We start from the raw sequence: 17949 nt of genomic DNA, 5'->3' as shown, positions 1-17949 counted from the left end.
TATTATCCAGCTACTTATAATAACAATCTATCTATTTATGAGATTTCAATGTAATAATCTTAAACGATTCCCAACGTAATTTTTAAGGTATTATTCTTTCTTTATAATGCATAACAAAGCTGTTTTCTATAGCAACAAGCTGTTATTGTCAGCAACAGGAAAAATATGGCGATTTCGTTATGGAATGTATTATTGAGTTATACCCCCCCCTAAAAAAAACAAAAAAACAAAAAAAACGCGTTCCTTTTTTCTCACGGGTAAGAATAAACCGACAAGTTAATTTCAGTAACGAGAACTCATTCTTCTTCTTGTCGAAAATGCAACAAAGAAGAATTTTCTACTGTTGATATGAGTAGTTCATAGTAGTTCACTTTAAATGTTCAGCGAGTATATAAATCGGGTCAGATATTTTGTTACTTTTCAAACTCGATATCGCCAGTTTTACGTCATCAGAGCAAACCGTATACAACTCGTAATATATTGGAGTTGTTTGTCGCACGAGAGGTGTTCTGCGATGTGTCAAAATGGTAAGCAAATTCAAATGTAATTTCATCTTTGTCATTGAATTTCCGCGCCTGAAGGCGTAGGAAATTCTTTAAAACCGTTGTTTTTTCTCTCTCGGAGCATTTTTTGAGAAAAAATCGACCCTGGGATTTCACGTTCTTCTGAGAGGAGGATAGTATCGGTATAACTGACTAACTAACTAACCCTGGTCAATTGCAACTTCACAGATTTAAACTTCGTACCCAAACTCTCTAAGTACTGGGAGGTCATTTAAATGACGTTTCAGGCCAAAATTGGTATTTGTTTTCGACAAAATGTAGCACAGTTAACAAATAAAGTATGCTGGACATAATTGTGACATCATCATTTTGATTTTTGTCACCTAAATGCCATTTTAGGCCACAATTGGTCCAAAAATTAAAACCACTTCATTTTCGGCCAAATTTGGCACAGTTAACAGATAAAGTATGCTGAAAATGATGGTGATACAAAAGTTTGATTTTTTGTCACCTAAATGTCATTTCAGGCCAAAATTTGTCCAAAAATTAAAACTACTTTATTTTCGACAAAAATTGGCACAGTTAATAAAAAAAGTATGCTGAACATGATGGTCACATCAAAATTTAGATTTTTTGTCAACTAAATGCCGTTTAAGACCATAAACGTTTCAATCGTAAGACTTTCAACCATGAATGATAGGCTGTATTTTTTGTTAGCAATTTCTTTTAAAATGTGAATTTATTATGACACGTTTCGTTTTGTTTGCGTTTGTTGCAAGATATAATGTCACTTGTGTACTTTATCTTCAGAGCTTCATGCACCAAACCTCTTCGAATGTTTGACACGTTAACACAACGAATTAGCAAGTTGTCATCAAATATTTTTGTAGCGAGCGGAAATTCTTAGAGCAGGGCTTCTTGTTGTTTATTGTTAATAGTCTGTTGTGACCTTTCTTGAGTTTATTGGCTCCAAAATCTTTGTGGATTATCTAGTTTAAGATCGTTTATTGTTACATAATTTTTATATAGTTTTTTATTTTGTAAACTTTCTCAATTTTACATGCATGGAGTACGTGATAGAAGTATTTGAAAAAACAGCTGCCTTGTCGATATATTGAGAATGCTCAAAATGTTCTCTGCTTAATCTTTTTGGAGTGGAATCAGCCCTTTATTTCTAATCAAGCATTTACATTCCCAGTGGATTTAAAACTCATTACGGTAAATTTAAATAAGCGTACAATGAAATTCTCAGCTAATCAAGTTGCTTTATTTCCTGTCACATGATTTGCTCTAGCAAATACAAAATGCAAAATCAAGTTTTGTAAAGCGCCTGTGTAGAAAATTATATAATAGCATTTGCCTTTAACAGATAGACAGACAGAACCGGAGTATTTATATACTAGAGACTCGTGTTTACGCCGTAAAAACATTCACAGATTAATGAGTTTTTTGAACCCGTTAAAGAATCCACGTACAAAAACTTTTTTGAAATTTATTGTGCACTCTATCAGAAAACGGTTTGTTGTCAATTTCATTAAATAGACAAAAACAATTAATTAAAGCATTTAAAGCGAAATATATAACAAAAATAACAATGTTAATTACCTGTGACTGAACTATATTAAAGTGTTGGTAATCCCTGAGGTTTCAAGTCCGTGACGATAAATTTAAGTTAGCGTGAAATACTGTTTACAGTTGATGGAACAACTTTTTTTTGTCACATGAGTCAATTAAAAATGTAAACGAGAGATTTATAAAATACAGAATATAGTCTGGTTCATGGACGCTGTGTAGAAAATTGTAGGAAATATAATCCCGTTTGCATGTTAGAAAGTTTAAGTAGAAAGGAAGGTAAGTATTTATGTTGAATAAATCATTGTCATTTTCAGTATATTTGGATACCCAATATTTAAGCTGATTTAAGTTTTTGTTTTTATCCTCGGTGATCATAAACTTTTTCACCGACATTAACTCGGCTTTTGTGTAAGTCACTAAAGTCGAAAAACAACAACCGTTTCGTAACCCATTTAAGATGTTAATAGAAACAATGTATGATATAAAGTATTAACATAAATTTTAAACAAGATTGATTTCCTAATTTTTACAACTTCTAACTTATAGAATAAATTGCATTTTTTTAATTAACAGATTTATAACTCTTAGGTTCGAAAATATTTTTTAAAGTTGTTGTTAGCTTGTTCATTGTCGATTTCTTATGACTATAGCTAATAGTTTCGTCCATATGTATTTAAGAGTGTACAACGAAGGTATGCCACAGCTGCGATAACTATTTTAAAATCATTTTTAGATAGAGTTTTTGAAAATTTTGTATTTTAGATTGTTAAAACTTCTTAAAGTATTTGGTGTTGATTCTTTTTTAAACGATTAACAACCGGAGAAAATATGGCCGTCACGTACACGATCAATGATGCAGTAGAAAAGTTTGGTTATGGAATGTTTAACTTCAAGCTTACTTTACTACTGTCCATTATGTATTTGACCGATGGTGTTGAGCTTACTTTAGTTGCATTAGCATCTCCGCGGATAAAGTGTTTATGGAATTTGACATCCACAGAAACAGCGTTGCTTTCCTCAGCTGTATTTGGAGGCATGTTGTGTGGTGGAGTTTACTGGGGCGAGATTGCAGATAAAATGGGACGAAAGTTGCCTATGGTTGTCTGCGCAGCATTGGTTGTGTACTTTGGACTTCTTTCTGGTGTAACATTTAATGTATGGTCACTTTTTGTTATGCGTGCATTTGTTGGTTTTTTCATGGTTTGTATTCCGGCTACAGTGATAGTTTACGGTGTTGAATTCATTCCAATAAAATATAGAGGCAGTGTTGCATTCGGATTTAATTTTAGTTACGCCTTTGGCTCAATGTTCGCATCCGGTTTAGCATATTTGGTGATGAACAATTTGGGATGGCGTTGGTACATGATTTTGTGTACTGCGCCTGCCATTTTATTTCTAGCATTTTCAACATGGTTACCTGAATCAGTTAGATATCTATACATAGCTGGTCGGTATAACGATGTTGTGGCATTATTACACAGAATTTCAAGAGAAAATAAAGAAACGCTCCCAAATGGAGAACTTGTAAAAATAAAAGTTATAAAGGAACGAGGAAATATATTCGACTTGTTCACTCCAAATGTTATCATATCCACATTAGTTTTGCTGGTAATAGTAAACGTTGCTTTGATGGGATACTTTGGTGCTGTATTTTTGGGCTCGCAAATTATCCAATCAGGTAAACTTGATTGTATTAGTAAAAGTGTTACCAAACAGTCAAACTCCACATGTTACAAACTAACTAACGATGACTATATGTGGAACGTATTACTTTCTTTCGGAGATTTGACTGGTGTGCTTATAACCGTCTTATTTTTACACCGAGTATCTAGAAAGGTTATGATGCGAGTACTATTTATCCCAGCTGCAGCAAGTTTTCCATTGTTATATATCTGTATATCGACGACAATCAACATAGTTGTTATGTTTTTAGCGCGTGGACTTTTGTTAGCCTCAACACAAATAGTGTTAGTGTATGTAGCAGAGTTTTATCCTACGAGAATACGAGGAACAGCCGTTGCTTTCTTTTTTGGAACATCTCGAATTGGTGTGATTGCATCAATATTTTTGATCGAAGTTCTTTTTGAGTATTCATACTTCCTTATGACAATTATTTATTGTGCTTTGCTATTATTGACAGCTTTGTTAGTTTCTTGTTTATCTGCTGATACAAGAAATACAAAATTGTTGGACAGATAAATGCAGTTTTGAAATTTAATAAGTCAGAGTTGATAATTTAATGACCGTAAAAATTTGTTTCTGAGACTTTTACGTAGTATAAAAACAGGTGGAATGCATAAGCAACATAAGACGACAAAGACAAGAAATCAGTATGGATAGTATATTTTTCATGTCAAGTTTTCTTGCTGCTAAGGTAGTTTGTATTGATAAAAAGATTAAAAACTTTGTTTAATATTGTTAATTTGAGTTTCTACTTTAAGTGAAAACGATGTAACATTGACTTGAAATCCTAATTGGGTAAAATATAAGTCAACATATTATTGGATGTTTGAAGCCTAAATATCACGTGACAATAATACCACTTTTATAAAAACTCCTACAATGTTTTTATTTTTCTGTTAGCCCCTGGTTGTAACTTTATCTTTTTTAGAGAAGCAACCCATAAAAAGTAAAGTTAAAAGATTTTGTTTTCATGCAAAGCAAAACGATTTGTCAGTAAATTCTTAAAAAAATCAAAATTCCTAAAAAACGTTTTAGCGCATATATGTTAACTGTGTTCTGAAAAATTAAGCTCCAACAAATTCCTGTCAAAAGCTATATCATATATCGCAATACAAAAGTCTGGAAATATATTTTGGAATCCATTGCAGAAAAGTACGAAAGGTCTAAAAATAATTTTTATTTTGATCATTAAAACAAATAGGATTACTTTCTGATCTAAAAATGGAAAAAGTAATCAATAAATAAAAAGGCCGCGATTGCATTAATGTTATCAACCCTAGCAAAAATTTTAACTTCACAACAGTATTTTACATTGTTATTAAATTCACTCATGGAAGGATAATTTTTCGCCTTACGCCAGTTTCGTGTAAACGATTTCTATATTTTACACGGTACTATGGTAGAATTTTTCTTGTGTCCTGGGAATGTGATTCAAAATTGAATGGCAACAGCTTTTTTATTCATGCATACTGATTACAAATTAACCTAATTAACTCTTGAAAGGAAAAATTTAAACATGAAACCAAAACACCACTTGATTTGGTTTTAAAATAACTCGATGTTTGTTAAATAATAACTAACGGGTATTGTTAGGGTACTTAAATACGCTGTTAACCCGCATCTGATGAAAAGATTGTTTATTTAAAAGTATTATTTTCAATTTTTTCTCACACCATTTGGGATAAAGTTGTTGATAAAACAGTCAACATAATTTTTCAGGCGATGCACGTCATCAACGTCATTAAAGCTCTTACATTATTGTCTGTTCTGTTAAGTTAGTAACGTTACCCTTTTGATGCTTTTCCAGAGTTACTTGATGAATTAAAGCATCGGCGTTTCACAAAAAAAGGATTTTAAATGACGTCATTGCAATCTAAAAATAGCGTCACACGCACAAAAGATCTTCCTTCTACGTGTAATGCGATTACAATACATTAATTGGTTCAACAAAGGGTAAAAACACAAGTCACTTATCGGACTTTATGCTTTTATTTGGTTTTTCTCTTTAATCTGGTCCGTCTTTTATCCTGCACGCAATCGTCGTATACAGATCATGCAACCTTGTCCCTAGCGCTTTATTGTTCCTTTCCACTCCTTTCACAATATACAGGGCATAAGAAATCACTGAGGTCGAGGTTGATAACCATAAACAGTTCAAGGTTAAACAAAGCTCTTACATTGTGATTAAGTGATTTTAAGTATTGAAAGACAACCCTGTCCAATATTGTATTATCACCTGCAAACTATGTTGTTTTAATTTTTTATTAACACGTATTTTAAAAGTTAAGAAAGTTAAAAAATTGTAGTCCGGTATTAAAAAATGCTATACGTATTTCATTTGTCTAATTCACTTGTCTGCGACATCCTTGTCCCCCGGGGTTTCCTTGTTCCCTTATCTCAAAGCTGCTTTTTTTTCGGAGCTAACCCAATTAAAGTCCACACTGATCATTCACAAGTGAATTTAGACACTTTTAAAATGCGTCAATCTTGTATAGAAATAGCCTACGCAATTACTTGTGGCGGCTAAAAATAGCAACCCTGTCTCAACATATTACCACTACGATTGTAGTTTGTACTTCATTTCTTTTTAATAGTAAGAACACAACTTTAGAGTTCTGCCATGTTTTGTTGTTATTGATGGAATTTTTTCTTTGAGACTTAGAGGTTGTATAAAAAAATAGACGTTTTTGTTATTAATAGAGATCTATAATTGTGTTCATTAACAATCGAATCAGGATAAAACGATCGCGATTATTTGCTTGGTTGCTTCATTTTTTCGTATTCAGGATTAAAAACCTCCTGAGCCATTTAGGAGTGTTTTTTCAATATTTTTTGGATAGGAAAACCGTGGATACAAAGAAGGAACAGACGTTGGTTCTTTAAAAGACCAGTCCAGGTTCGGTTTGAGCTGTTACGATGTAAACATCATCCAGTTTGATACAGAAAATGAAAGTAAAATACGTGTAAACTTTGGTAAGTTGTTGATCGCGTATCAGAATGGGAAATAGAACTGGCGAGAACTCTTCACGCATAAAAAGACAAACTTAGACTTGCTCCATAATTGTAAAAAAACAACAACAAAAAAACAAATATCTTTCAAGCAAGTCTCCAGATAACATAACTTAGAAAATATTGGAAGAGAATTTACATTGTAAAGTTTAAACTCAGCCCCGAAAACAATAATTTGAGCCTAAACTGTTCTTATTGTGTTTTTATTTTTGGCAAAATTGAGTTCTTTTTTAGACAAGCGTATTATGCTTTCATCAATATTTGTTGCATTCTTTTCATATGGTTAGCACAACATGTTGCCGAATATCTATAGCTCAATTTATCATTACCGAATGTTATTACCCTCATTATTTTTCAAAAAAAAAAAGAAAAAGAAAACCAACTTCGGATTGTTTTCCCACGATGGATAATAAATTTAATTCGGGTTAACAGTGAGAAATTTATGGGATTGTGTTATATAGCTCAAAAACATTTTAAGGGAGATTATTTTGCTGAAATTAACCATTATTGCAGAGTGAAAATATTCGCCGTGAAAACATCTTAAAAAAATATTTCTGCTTCTGTCATTCGGGTTTTTCAAATCACAGTTGGAACCTTGTCCCGTGGAATTGCGCTTTCGTGGTAATTCGCGAAGTATTGCTCTAAAAAAGAAACTTCCCTTAAGATAATCAGAAAAATCCTGCTTTGACCACAAAATTAAAAAAAAAAAAAAGTTAGCTACAAATCATTTGTGATCGAACATTCCGCAAATAATCTGTTTTGGCTGGATTCTAGTACACAGAATGTATGAAATGGTTTTAAACGAATTTATAAAGTTGTGGGGACCTTTTTTACGTCAGCTTTTATTCCGCCTGTCCCAAAAATTACTCGATGTAGAAGAAAAAACAACTACTATTGATGACATACGATTTTTCTTAACAGAATTGATAAATTAGGTCAATCAATTACATTTTGTTTTATTTTGTGTTTTTTTCTTCAATTTCGTTTTTTATGAACTTCTTTGAAACTTTGTTATTTCTGAAATTTCTAAGACCTAAAATTGCATGCTTTCATAAAGTTAGCGCCGTTGTTTTAAAAAAAATTTCTGTCCTTTTGGCGCCGGCCATTTTACGCTGATCCTTTATAACACCACCCATCGAAAATTAACACTATTTAAAAACATCGGCTAAGGTATTGGAGCGAAATAGAGGATGGAAAAGGCAAGTTTTTTAAGAAGAAAATCCTTCTGAATATTATCTTACAACTTAATCACGTACATAAGCGTGAAAAATTAATAAATAAAAATGAAATGAGTATAATGTAGATTTTGTTCTTCTTCTCATTGCAATGTTATTTCAAGTAGTTCAGTTAAAATTTTTTCTAAATCTTCGTAGAGCTTGTCACATAAAGGATCCCTACTGTTGTAACATTCTGGGAAACTTTTCTTCAGCTTCTGCACAAAGGATGTTTCCTTTTTTGTTTCATCGTTGACTTCGTCTTTTAGAATGTCAAAAATTGATTTTTTGTGCAGAAACGAATCCTGCATTCTCTTGCCATGGTGTCGCAGCCAGTCCTTACCCAATCGTGACGCTCTCCACTGTCGCTTGGTAAACTCTTCTTCAACTTTTTCCATCAAATCTCTTTTTAATGTGTGAAGAAAACTATCTTGCATGTCGTCATAATACGCTCTTCCTATTCTTGGGGGCATGGCACCTCTGTTGTATAACTCTCGGCCAGGACGTGGTCGTTCTCGTTTCGAACTAAGTGCTGAAATTAGATCTTCTATGTCATTATCATTTCCGTGCGGAGCCGCGGAAATGGTGACAGCCAAAACAAACGCGATTGATAAGGCTAGCATTGTCGTATCTAAAACGATATTGAGAAAGTTATAATAAAATTTAACGCCATAACAAAATTTTGTGTAATGTAACATCTAAATGATGCAAATTCCATATCAAAACTTTAACAGGTCTGGCTACTTTTTAACACCACAAGAGCAGAAGTAGTTAAGTTTTTCTAAATTACAAAATAACATAAAACATTTAAATCAAAAATTTTAAAAAATCTTACAATTTTCACCAGTATAAATGTATCCGATATGTTGCTGTGACGTTTGTTTCATATGTTATCACTCAGTGAATAATCAGTCAATTTATAGTATCCACACCAGCTGTGTTTAAAACTTTTATAAAGATTGTACGAATATCCTTTCTAATTGTTTTAAATGAATTTTTAAAGTCGTAAACATGCAAATTTATAGAAATCGATAATATGACCAATTTTTTTTGTTTCCGTAAGTACGCCCTTCCATCTGTGAAAATGTGTAATTTTTAGCATCTGTCTTGTTAGAGTCGATGTGAAAAAATCAGGAGCACAAAACAACTGGAAATTTGAAAAACACACAGAAGCTGAAATTGATCAAACAACATCTCAAATGTTCGCTTTGTTAGTAGCTGTTTGATTGAATCATAGACACATTGCAATAAAAAATTCTTAAAATCAAAAATATTCTAGTTATTTGGTATCCATCTTTTAAGATCTACTCATTTTAGAAAAAAAAATCTGCAAAGTTTTTAAAGAGGTTTAAGAAGACCTCATTTGATTACTCATTTCTCTTTTCACCTATGTGAAGAGAAATGGCAAAAATTTTATTACACCTGTCAATAGACAGCCAAAAAAAAGGGTTTCCAAAGGAAGTCTTAAAATAATATTTTTGAAACAAACTTCCTGAGGAAAAGTAAAACAGACAAAACAGAAAATAAAAGGTCGTAAAAATTATATATTCCAGATAAAAAAAATAATCATAAATGAAGAAGTTATACATTATAGTACTTACTTCTATTATTTTTATTTCCTTGATGCTATACAAAGGAAATAAGTATTTATATACGTTAAATGAAATATCAAGGAGGAATTGGTCAAAATGGGCTTTCTACGGATCGAATTTACACCTAAATTGTTTATACCAATTTGAAGATGCACCGGTTGAACTCAAATTTTCGCCAGATCTTAGACGATCATAGCTCTACATGTCCGTCGATACGATAATAAAAACGGAGGGCTATATTTTATTGACGTTGATGGGACCACTATGGTAGAATCTGACATAGCAGAATTTTTTTAACCTTTTACTTTGTTAAATGGAAAAACCCTTCTACCTCGAGGTGTTATTGTTAAAAATAAAAATTTGAACAAAACACGTAAAGAAATGAAAATATGAAAAAAGAACAATTTCTTTGTGACAATTTTAATAACAACATTGACGTGTACAAACACACTTTATATGAACTTTATACCCACCATATTAGCAACGTGTACTGATGTTGAAAACTTTATGGAAAATGTCCCCTGGCCCCCCATTATCAAAGGCCCTGCTCTAAATTCTATCAGAAAATACAATAACAAAGAATTGAGCGGTTAAAAATCTATAATTTATTGGCCTTTAAGATATTAGACGCGATAGTACTGTGTTATTTACTCTTCAGTTTTTTAATTCCTTTTCTATAGAATAGTGAGCAATGACCACTTTTCTCTTTTCAAATGTTTCTTTACTTAAATAGTCAAATAGTAATTCAATCAAGAAAAGTAAAATATTCAATTAATATGATATTTTTATATAAATCAAATAATACAACAGGCGGAACACAAGGGGAAGCTGGGTTAGCGGGGGTAACTTTGGTCTGTCACTTTGTTGACAGTTCTTTTGACAATCATGAAAGTTTGATATGAGATTGACCGTTTGTCAACTTCAATATAGTGAAAACATAGTCATAAATCAGTGAAATATTTAGAGAACTTTGACAACTTTCAACAGTGACAAAAACAAAGGATTTAATTGGTGCAAAAATATAACCTTTACCCACTAAAGAAAACAATTTTTTCTTTAAAAGGCAGTTTTATTTTTTCTATCTTAATTTCACAAACAATTTCATTGGACATAGTTTTGTTGAAAGCTGAAACTGTATCAAATTTTTAAAAATGGTAAGTGTGTTTATTGTTTTTTTTTTTAAAATACTTTGTTTTACTTTTGTTTCAAGTTTCTTGTGCCTTCAAATAAAAAAAACAATTTGCATTTTTGCCATTTTTTGTGAAGACAATAGAACTGGTATATTTTTGATTGATCAACATCACAGAGATATTTCGCCTAAATAAACATGAATACATTAGTTTTCAACATAAAATGTATGATGTTTAAAAAGATGGCAGAAGCAAGTAGAAGACATCATCATGTTTTTCACCAAACTTCTTTAGTGAGTAAAACAATATTTACAAAAACTTTACAATCACTACTCTTGAATATAAAAACAAAAAAGTGATAGCATGTACGTAAAGAAAAAGTCATCTAGAAGGTTGTTCCTAGAAGAATATAAAATTATATAAAATTATAGTTTGTGTTCTTTCACTTATAAAAAAGCATTCAGTAGGAAAGGTCCTCTGTGATTAATTGAAAATGTACAGTATTTTAGATATTTTTGCGGTATAGTGAAATTGTTTCGTGAATACTTTGTTGGTTGTTTGTGTTCAATTGGTGAGAATCAATTAGAAAATAGTTTTGGTGACATGCCATATTTTGTTTTATACAAGAATAATAATACCTAGTGGATGATTAGTTGAAACATCCACCAGGTATTGACGACAGTTTCCTGTACATAACTTACCTAATAAACCTTCTTTACAGAAAGTTTGCAAAACCTTCTTAAAACTGTTAAAATTTAAGACAACTCTTGACACCGTGTTTTTTTTTAAAATTTTTGTGTACTGAAAGAAATCCTTGTATTTGAAAGGCTAAATTAGCATGCGTTTAAATTTTCAGCTTAGTTGAGATTCATAGTATACCTTTTTTGGTGTAGTTATTGTCACGATAAAAGTCTCCATAAAGTCGTCTCATGCAAAACAAGCAAACATTATAAAGTCATCATAAAATATGCACTTTTCATTGCTCTACACGTTGGTATATATATTTACCTAACATTAGCTGGAAGGCTCAAAAAATAATTTTCTGCAAAAGTTTAAAATTATCTTCACATATATTATCTTCACATTTATTATCCTTAAATGTATTGTCCACATATACTACCTTCATATACCATCTTTACATAAAATATGTCCCTATATGCATATATGCCATTTCCACATATACTATCTATATGCAATTTATCTTCTTCAAATATACTGCCTTCATATATATCATCTTCCCATATAACCACATAACCATATTCATATACAGCATATGCATATATATCGCTTTCATATATATCATCTCCACATATACTTTATATATATCATTTCTTTATATATATCATTTCCATATATACTATCTTCATATAAATCGTCTCCACATCCCATCTTCACATACACCATCTATATACAGCATATTCACATATATCGCTTTCATGTATATTATATTTATACAACAATTTTTTTTTCATTTGTTTACTTAGTTTTTTTTACATTATAGCGTGAATGTATTTCGGTACACGTTGGACAAGCTGGATGTCAAATTGGCAAAGCATGTTGGGAGTTGTATTGTTTGGAGCATGGTATCCAACCGGACGGGCTAATGGCAGGCTTCGACACATCTTCAGACAGCTATGATGAGCCGTTAAACACTTTTTTTGCTGAGACCAGATCTCGTCATCATATACCACGTGCTGTTTTCGTTGACATGGAACCATTGGTAATTGGTAAGTTCATTCTCAGTAATTTTTTTTTTAGTTTCAGTGAGAGAAGCGACCTCGCGCTTTTTTTATACCGAACGACGAGAATAAATAGCCTCAGGTCTGATGTTTGTATGATTACAGGCCGTACAGGCGTGATAAACTAGCAGACAAGTTTGTCGAGTGTGCAATAGCACTTGATTGTTATGGTTAAGCCATTTATATACCTATTGAAAAATAAATTATATTTAGCTAACGTTATAACATTACATAATTTTGTGATTGGCAACCAGCGTCTTTATTCATCACATTTAGTGTTCGTTCGTCATGTTTCAAATTGCATTAAACGTGGACCCTCAGTGCAAAATTCCATGATTCATTAGATCTTTTTTGGTGTATTTCATTTTTTCATTTCATTTCATTTCTTCTAGAATTTTGCAGCAACTTTTTTATTGAGAATATTATCCACTACCGGTAAATTTTCATATTTGCAAAGTTTAAGCGATAAAATTGTTTTTATAAAATGGGCATGTAAGGGTGCATACATAAATAAATGGTAGCTACAACTGTACTATTCGTTTGTTTGATATTTTTCGATATAGATTGTATACTTTTTAAATGAAATATTAAAAATTTAACCACTTTACAGAATTAAAACGTGCTACTTACAACTACCCAGTGCAAGCCTCCCCCCTCTCCTCTTCATTGGCGATATTATGGAATAAAGTGTTTATGATATTCTTAATGGAGATACAATTTAATAACAAATGCAAAACAAAATTTCTTTAATATTAATTTACGAAGCTCGGGAACTTTATAGCATTTTTTTTAAATAAATAAATAGCTAATTTCATAAACGCTCAAATACGTACCGCCATTTTGCTTTTGCATTGCACACTTGTCGCAGGACAATCTTTGTAAAACTATTGGCGCTCTTTTTCTTTCTCGCTATCCCGCTAAAAAGGGTTCTGAAGTCGAGATTGTGCGAGAAGTGATCATCTTTTTATAAATATCTTATTACACAGAGAAGAAAAAAGTTACATACTCGCGGTTTCATTTTACTTTTAGATGAGATCCGAAATGGACCCTACCAATACTTATTTCAAACAGAGCAGCTCATTAACGGAAATGAAAACACTGGTAACCTTTACGCACGTGCGTATCACAATGTTGGCGAGAAACTAGTTGATCAAACCATCGACCAGATTAGAAAACTTACGGATCAATGTGGTTCCTTACAGGGATTTCTTTTGTTCCGCTCTCTTGGTGGAGGGACTGGGTCTGGATTTTACTCCCTACTGATAGATCGATTAACTGAATATTATGGAAGAAAGGTAAACATTGAATTCGCAGTTTACCCAACTCCTGAGATCAGTACCTCAGTTTTGGAACCGTATAATTCTATTCTTACTGCACATGCCTCGCGTAGGCTAGTTGATTGCATTTTTATGATAGATAACAAGGTTTTCTACGATATTTGTAACCTTTCTTTTCGGTGCAGATCTTATACGAGATTAAATCACTTAATAAGTCAAGTATTGTCAAGCATCACAACTTCGTTACGTTTTGGTGGTTCATTGAATGCAAATTTAGACGACATCCGGAGAAATTTGATTCCGCATCCAAATTTCAACTTCTCTAAGGTATCATACGCATCTCACACTTTTAAAGGTTTCACTACATTTGGAGATTTCACTAAAAAAAATTATTCTGTTACTGAGTTAACCGACCAATGTTTTGAAAAAACAAATCACGCCAAAGAAAAATTCATATCTTGTTGTTTACTTTACCGAGGTGATGTTGTATCAAAAGATGTCAATGCCAGTATCGCTGCAATCAAAACAAAACGTACCATACAATTTGTTGATTGGTGTCCAGCTGGATTTAAAATTGATATCAATTACCAACCAGTATCGTCTATTCCTGAATTTGGATTTCCTACAGCTTCGAGAGCTGTGTGTATGTTAAGCAATACAACAGCTATTGCTGAAGCCTGGAATGCTTTGGCTTTAAAGTTTGATCGCATGTATTCGATGCGTGCATTTGTGCATTGGTATGTTGGTGAAGGTATGGAGGAAAGAGAATTTTCAGATGCAAGAGAAGATTTAGCAATGCTAGAAGATGATTACTCAGAAGCTGAGATGCAATTGGGTGGCGATGATGAGAACGAATTGCGAACACGATCACGAACATCATCGTACTCTGGCACCAAGGTTTAGAATGTTGTAAAGCGATCGATGCAAAAAGACACTCACATTTTGTTTCTTACTTTTTTCACGAGTACATAACGTGCGTTAAAGTAATTATGATCAAAAACTGCCCTGAAAAGGGAATTTTGGGTAGAGAGGATTTGGCGAATCTTATTAATAATAGCCGTAGTTTGCCTGTTTGTCTGCGAGAAAAACATCGTGTTACGGAAACAAAAAATGCGTTATATAAAGGACGGGCAACGATGTTTATACAACAATCATCAGCAAAACAAGTGTTACAATAAAGTTTATTTTAAAATTTGTTATATTTTTATAAAATGCGTACCATGTAGTACAGTGCAACGTTCTTTTTCATTCAAAAATGACTTTTTGTAATTTGCATAGTTCGCATTGTTTTTCCTCAATTTTGAGAAGAAATATCTACCCATTTTATTTACTGCTTCATCTGATATTTTCACTCCTTCTGTCCGTAGAGTTTTTGGATGCCAAGATTTTCTCAAGGCCTGTTCTCTAATCTGATTTTCATGAGTACCAATGACAATTTGATCCCGAATAGATGTTTCTTCAGCTGTGCATGTCGGGCTTACAAACTTAAAATTACAATGTTTGACTTTCTTCTGGACACGATTGCAAAAGGCTGAAAAAGTTTCATCATTGTTTGAGTAAGTGCTCGGAAATGGAAATTCATTAATGTAGGATTTTCTGTAGATTTGTAAAAGTTATGCATGGTGTCTTTAAAAACATCCCAATTTACTCCTTTACATGCCTTCTCATTTGGCTGTGCAACTGTCCAATCAGTGTATAACCTGTTGGAAGAGAAAATACCAAGTAGCTTCACCACTTTTTCTCTTGAGCGCCATGGATCTCGTATTGCATCATATTGCACTAAGTTTGGTCTGGGTTTGTGTCTGTAGTTGATGCTCCACCTTCCACCTTTGTAAGGCTGCGTCCATAGACACTTTAGGGGGATCTGTGACCTGTGCATCATATCGCAGCTCACATATTTCACAGATACCTTCGAATTCGTGTATCTTCTGGATATGTATCTGGGTCAAAAAAAGGTTGTTGACCAGTATATCGGGGCTCCGTTATTTTTTGAAATTAATAATTGCTTCAACGAAATTTAAAATGTAAATCTTGTCTCACCGCAATAATCACCGTGTATTTTATTTGCAAAACCCGGTGTAATGTTGCTTCATTTTAGGAAGTAGGTGTAGCCAAGGTTGATGATACTTGGAAGAAATATAACCAAATAATGATGGCAGTGTGAAATTGTCTGAAATATCCCCTTGTTGGCTGGAGCAGCATTTTTTGGATAGTGAAACTGGAACAAATTTTCAATCTCAAACGACCCTTGTGGAAAGGGAAGAGGGAGAGGAAGAAGCTGAACGGGTTAAAGATTATGATTTAACCGATGCACCTGTTGCATCAATTAACAAATCACACGAAGTAAACGTATCAAAAGTGACTGGCCGAAAACCTTTTAAAAGACATAAAAGAAAATCACCGGAGCAATATGATATTGAGCTCATGGATACGATTGAAATTAACATCAGAAAGAGATGAAGAAACACTTTATGAAAATCTGCTGACGATCAAGTTGCGAAAATTGCCTAACGTCAACAGATTGCGAGCTAAGCATGAAATTGACAATATCATGTTTAAATACATGCTCCAGAATGAGAAAAAAAGACAGTTCCATCGTTAACTAGTCCTCCACTGACCCCATCGCCAATCATTCAGACCAGTGGCCCTGTGTATCCTCAATATCAGTCGCAAACACCACAGTCGTCATTTCAGTTCCCTGATATCAACTCCTTTAATACCCAACAAGAAATGAATAGGAGTTATTCAAACATGCTTTCTTCAAATACAGTAGCGACTTATTTAGGAGATTAAAGGAAAATAACTAGCCATACATTTTGATTGTCCATGATATTTTTCATCTTATATTTTGTTACATGTAGTATATAACATAATTACATGTATCACCATTATATATTAAGATAACGTGCAATTTGTGCATCACTGAAAAATACCATATAATAACATCCAAACTGAAATTACTAAACAAAAGAACAGAATTAATATCGAAGTGTCGTCATAGCAACAAGTTTTATTTGAACAATTTTAAATCTATCTCTCCGGACAAATAATTCTTTACGTCTTCCTTTTAACTGTTTTAATCAATTGTATTACTCTTCTATGTCTATGACTTGTGTATATTCCCACCGGATTTACACAGTTTTTTATAAAATTTTTGAAGTAGTTTATCACTGTACATTTGATAATCGTTCAGCGTGAAACTGACAGTTATGTACTTTTAACTTATCTTTAAATACATTGCATTGTAACATCACTCTACTTTATCTTTGTTGGTATTGAGCACTTTCTCAACAGAAATAACTTTTGAAAACTATATTAAGATATATAAAAACTTCTATCATACTTTGTCTTGTTGTGATACCATTACTTATCTCTAAATACCGTCGTCTGTCTGTCTCTGCGCAGACCCCCCGCTGAGTTAGAAAATCATGTTGCAGAAACACGAATATCAAATGCGACTTTGTTGCGACGGGCGGCTTCGTGGATTTTTTCACGGGCAACGACTAGTCTATATTATAATATCTGTATACGTCTGTTTATCTGTCTGTCTGTCACGCAAAATAGTAGCTTAGCTGCGCAAGTAGCGAGACGCACGCAATGCGGTATAAAAAGGGCGGGCGAACCCGTGGATTTTTCCATTGGCTACCGAATAGTAGTAATAAAACACCAGTTCTTTTCGCTATATGGAACATAACCTCGGCTTTTTACATGATTCTATTGCCATAGTGCACACCTTCCATCGAATTAACATAAGACATCATAGTATTTCGAGTGCGGATGTTGATGGTTGTGATCCTCGGACAGCGATGTTTCCCGATTTCAAAGATTGCGGGAAACAAAGTTTCTTTTCGGGATCTGCACTGCAATTAGTGCGTAAATTACGAGCATCATTGTTTAGAGCGCGTTTAATATATATTCAACAGTTAAATACTGTTCTTTCTCTCTCGCAACAAGCTGTTATCGTTAACTTCAGTACTTAACAATTGTTTTCTTTCTTTTATATACTAAATCCGAACTCGAAGAACGCGACGAAACAAGTCACCACATAATCAATTCAAAAACAAGAGACATCTCCCAAAACAGATCTTAGAGATAAAGGATGACACAACAAACAACGATAGTTCAATATTTATTATTCTGTCTTAACATTGTTAAATAGGAAATTACGTTAGTAATTGCTTGCGTCGTCATTGAATAGCAATCTCAAAGGTTCTCCCAACCGAAAAA

General features: G+C 32.9%; 3 protein-coding genes across 3 annotated transcripts; 2 read left to right on the top strand and 1 right to left on the bottom strand.

Annotated features, from left to right (window-relative positions):
• The first annotated feature begins 2159 nt into the window (after positions 1-2159).
• On the top strand, positions 2160-4632 carry LOC130657255 (synaptic vesicle 2-related protein-like). Its single transcript, XM_057460233.1, has 2 exons — positions 2160-2354; positions 2841-4632. The coding sequence occupies exon 2, from the start codon at positions 2907-2909 to the stop codon at positions 4275-4277; it is 1371 nt and encodes a 456-aa protein (XP_057316216.1). The 5' UTR covers positions 2160-2354; positions 2841-2906; the 3' UTR covers positions 4278-4632.
• Positions 4633-8059: 3427 nt separating this feature from the next.
• On the bottom strand, positions 8060-8981 carry LOC130656802 (uncharacterized). Its single transcript, XM_057459729.1, has 2 exons — positions 8820-8981; positions 8060-8615 (listed from the first exon to the last, which is right to left on the bottom strand). Exons 1-2 carry the CDS (start codon positions 8869-8871, stop codon positions 8089-8091), a joined length of 579 nt encoding a protein of 192 aa, XP_057315712.1. The 5' UTR covers positions 8872-8981; the 3' UTR covers positions 8060-8088.
• Positions 8982-11673: 2692 nt separating this feature from the next.
• Positions 11674-14836, top strand: LOC130657759 (tubulin alpha-3 chain-like). Its single transcript, XM_057460764.1, has 3 exons — positions 11674-11700; positions 12208-12433; positions 13475-14836. The coding sequence occupies exons 1-3, from the start codon at positions 11674-11676 to the stop codon at positions 14623-14625; spliced, it is 1404 nt and encodes a 467-aa protein (XP_057316747.1). The 3' UTR covers positions 14626-14836.
• The last annotated feature ends 3113 nt before the right edge of the window (positions 14837-17949 follow it).

The sequence above is a fragment of the Hydractinia symbiolongicarpus genome, chromosome 9 (assembly GCF_029227915.1).
Source record: "Hydractinia symbiolongicarpus strain clone_291-10 chromosome 9, HSymV2.1, whole genome shotgun sequence".
Lineage (NCBI taxonomy): Eukaryota > Metazoa > Cnidaria > Hydrozoa > Anthoathecata > Hydractiniidae > Hydractinia > Hydractinia symbiolongicarpus.
Note: the sequence above shows the minus strand (reverse complement) of the source record. Positions and strands in the feature narration are given on the sequence as shown.

Coding starts and splice junctions, on each gene's coding strand:
- LOC130657255 (XM_057460233.1), top strand. CDS start 2,907: ATGGCCGTCACGTACACGATCAATGATGCAGTAGAAAAGTTTGGTTAT.
- LOC130656802 (XM_057459729.1), bottom strand. CDS start 8,871: ATGAAACAAACGTCACAGCAACATATCGGATACATTTATACTGGTGAA. Junction 8,616..8,819: donor CATTTATACTGGTGAAAATT/GTAAGATTTTTT, acceptor ATATCGTTTTAG/ATACGACAATGCTAGCCTTA.
- LOC130657759 (XM_057460764.1), top strand. CDS start 11,674: ATGCACTTTTCATTGCTCTACACGTTG. Junction 11,701..12,207: donor TTTCATTGCTCTACACGTTG/GTATATATATTT, acceptor TTTACATTATAG/CGTGAATGTATTTCGGTACA. Junction 12,434..13,474: donor CATGGAACCATTGGTAATTG/GTAAGTTCATTC, acceptor TTTTACTTTTAG/ATGAGATCCGAAATGGACCC.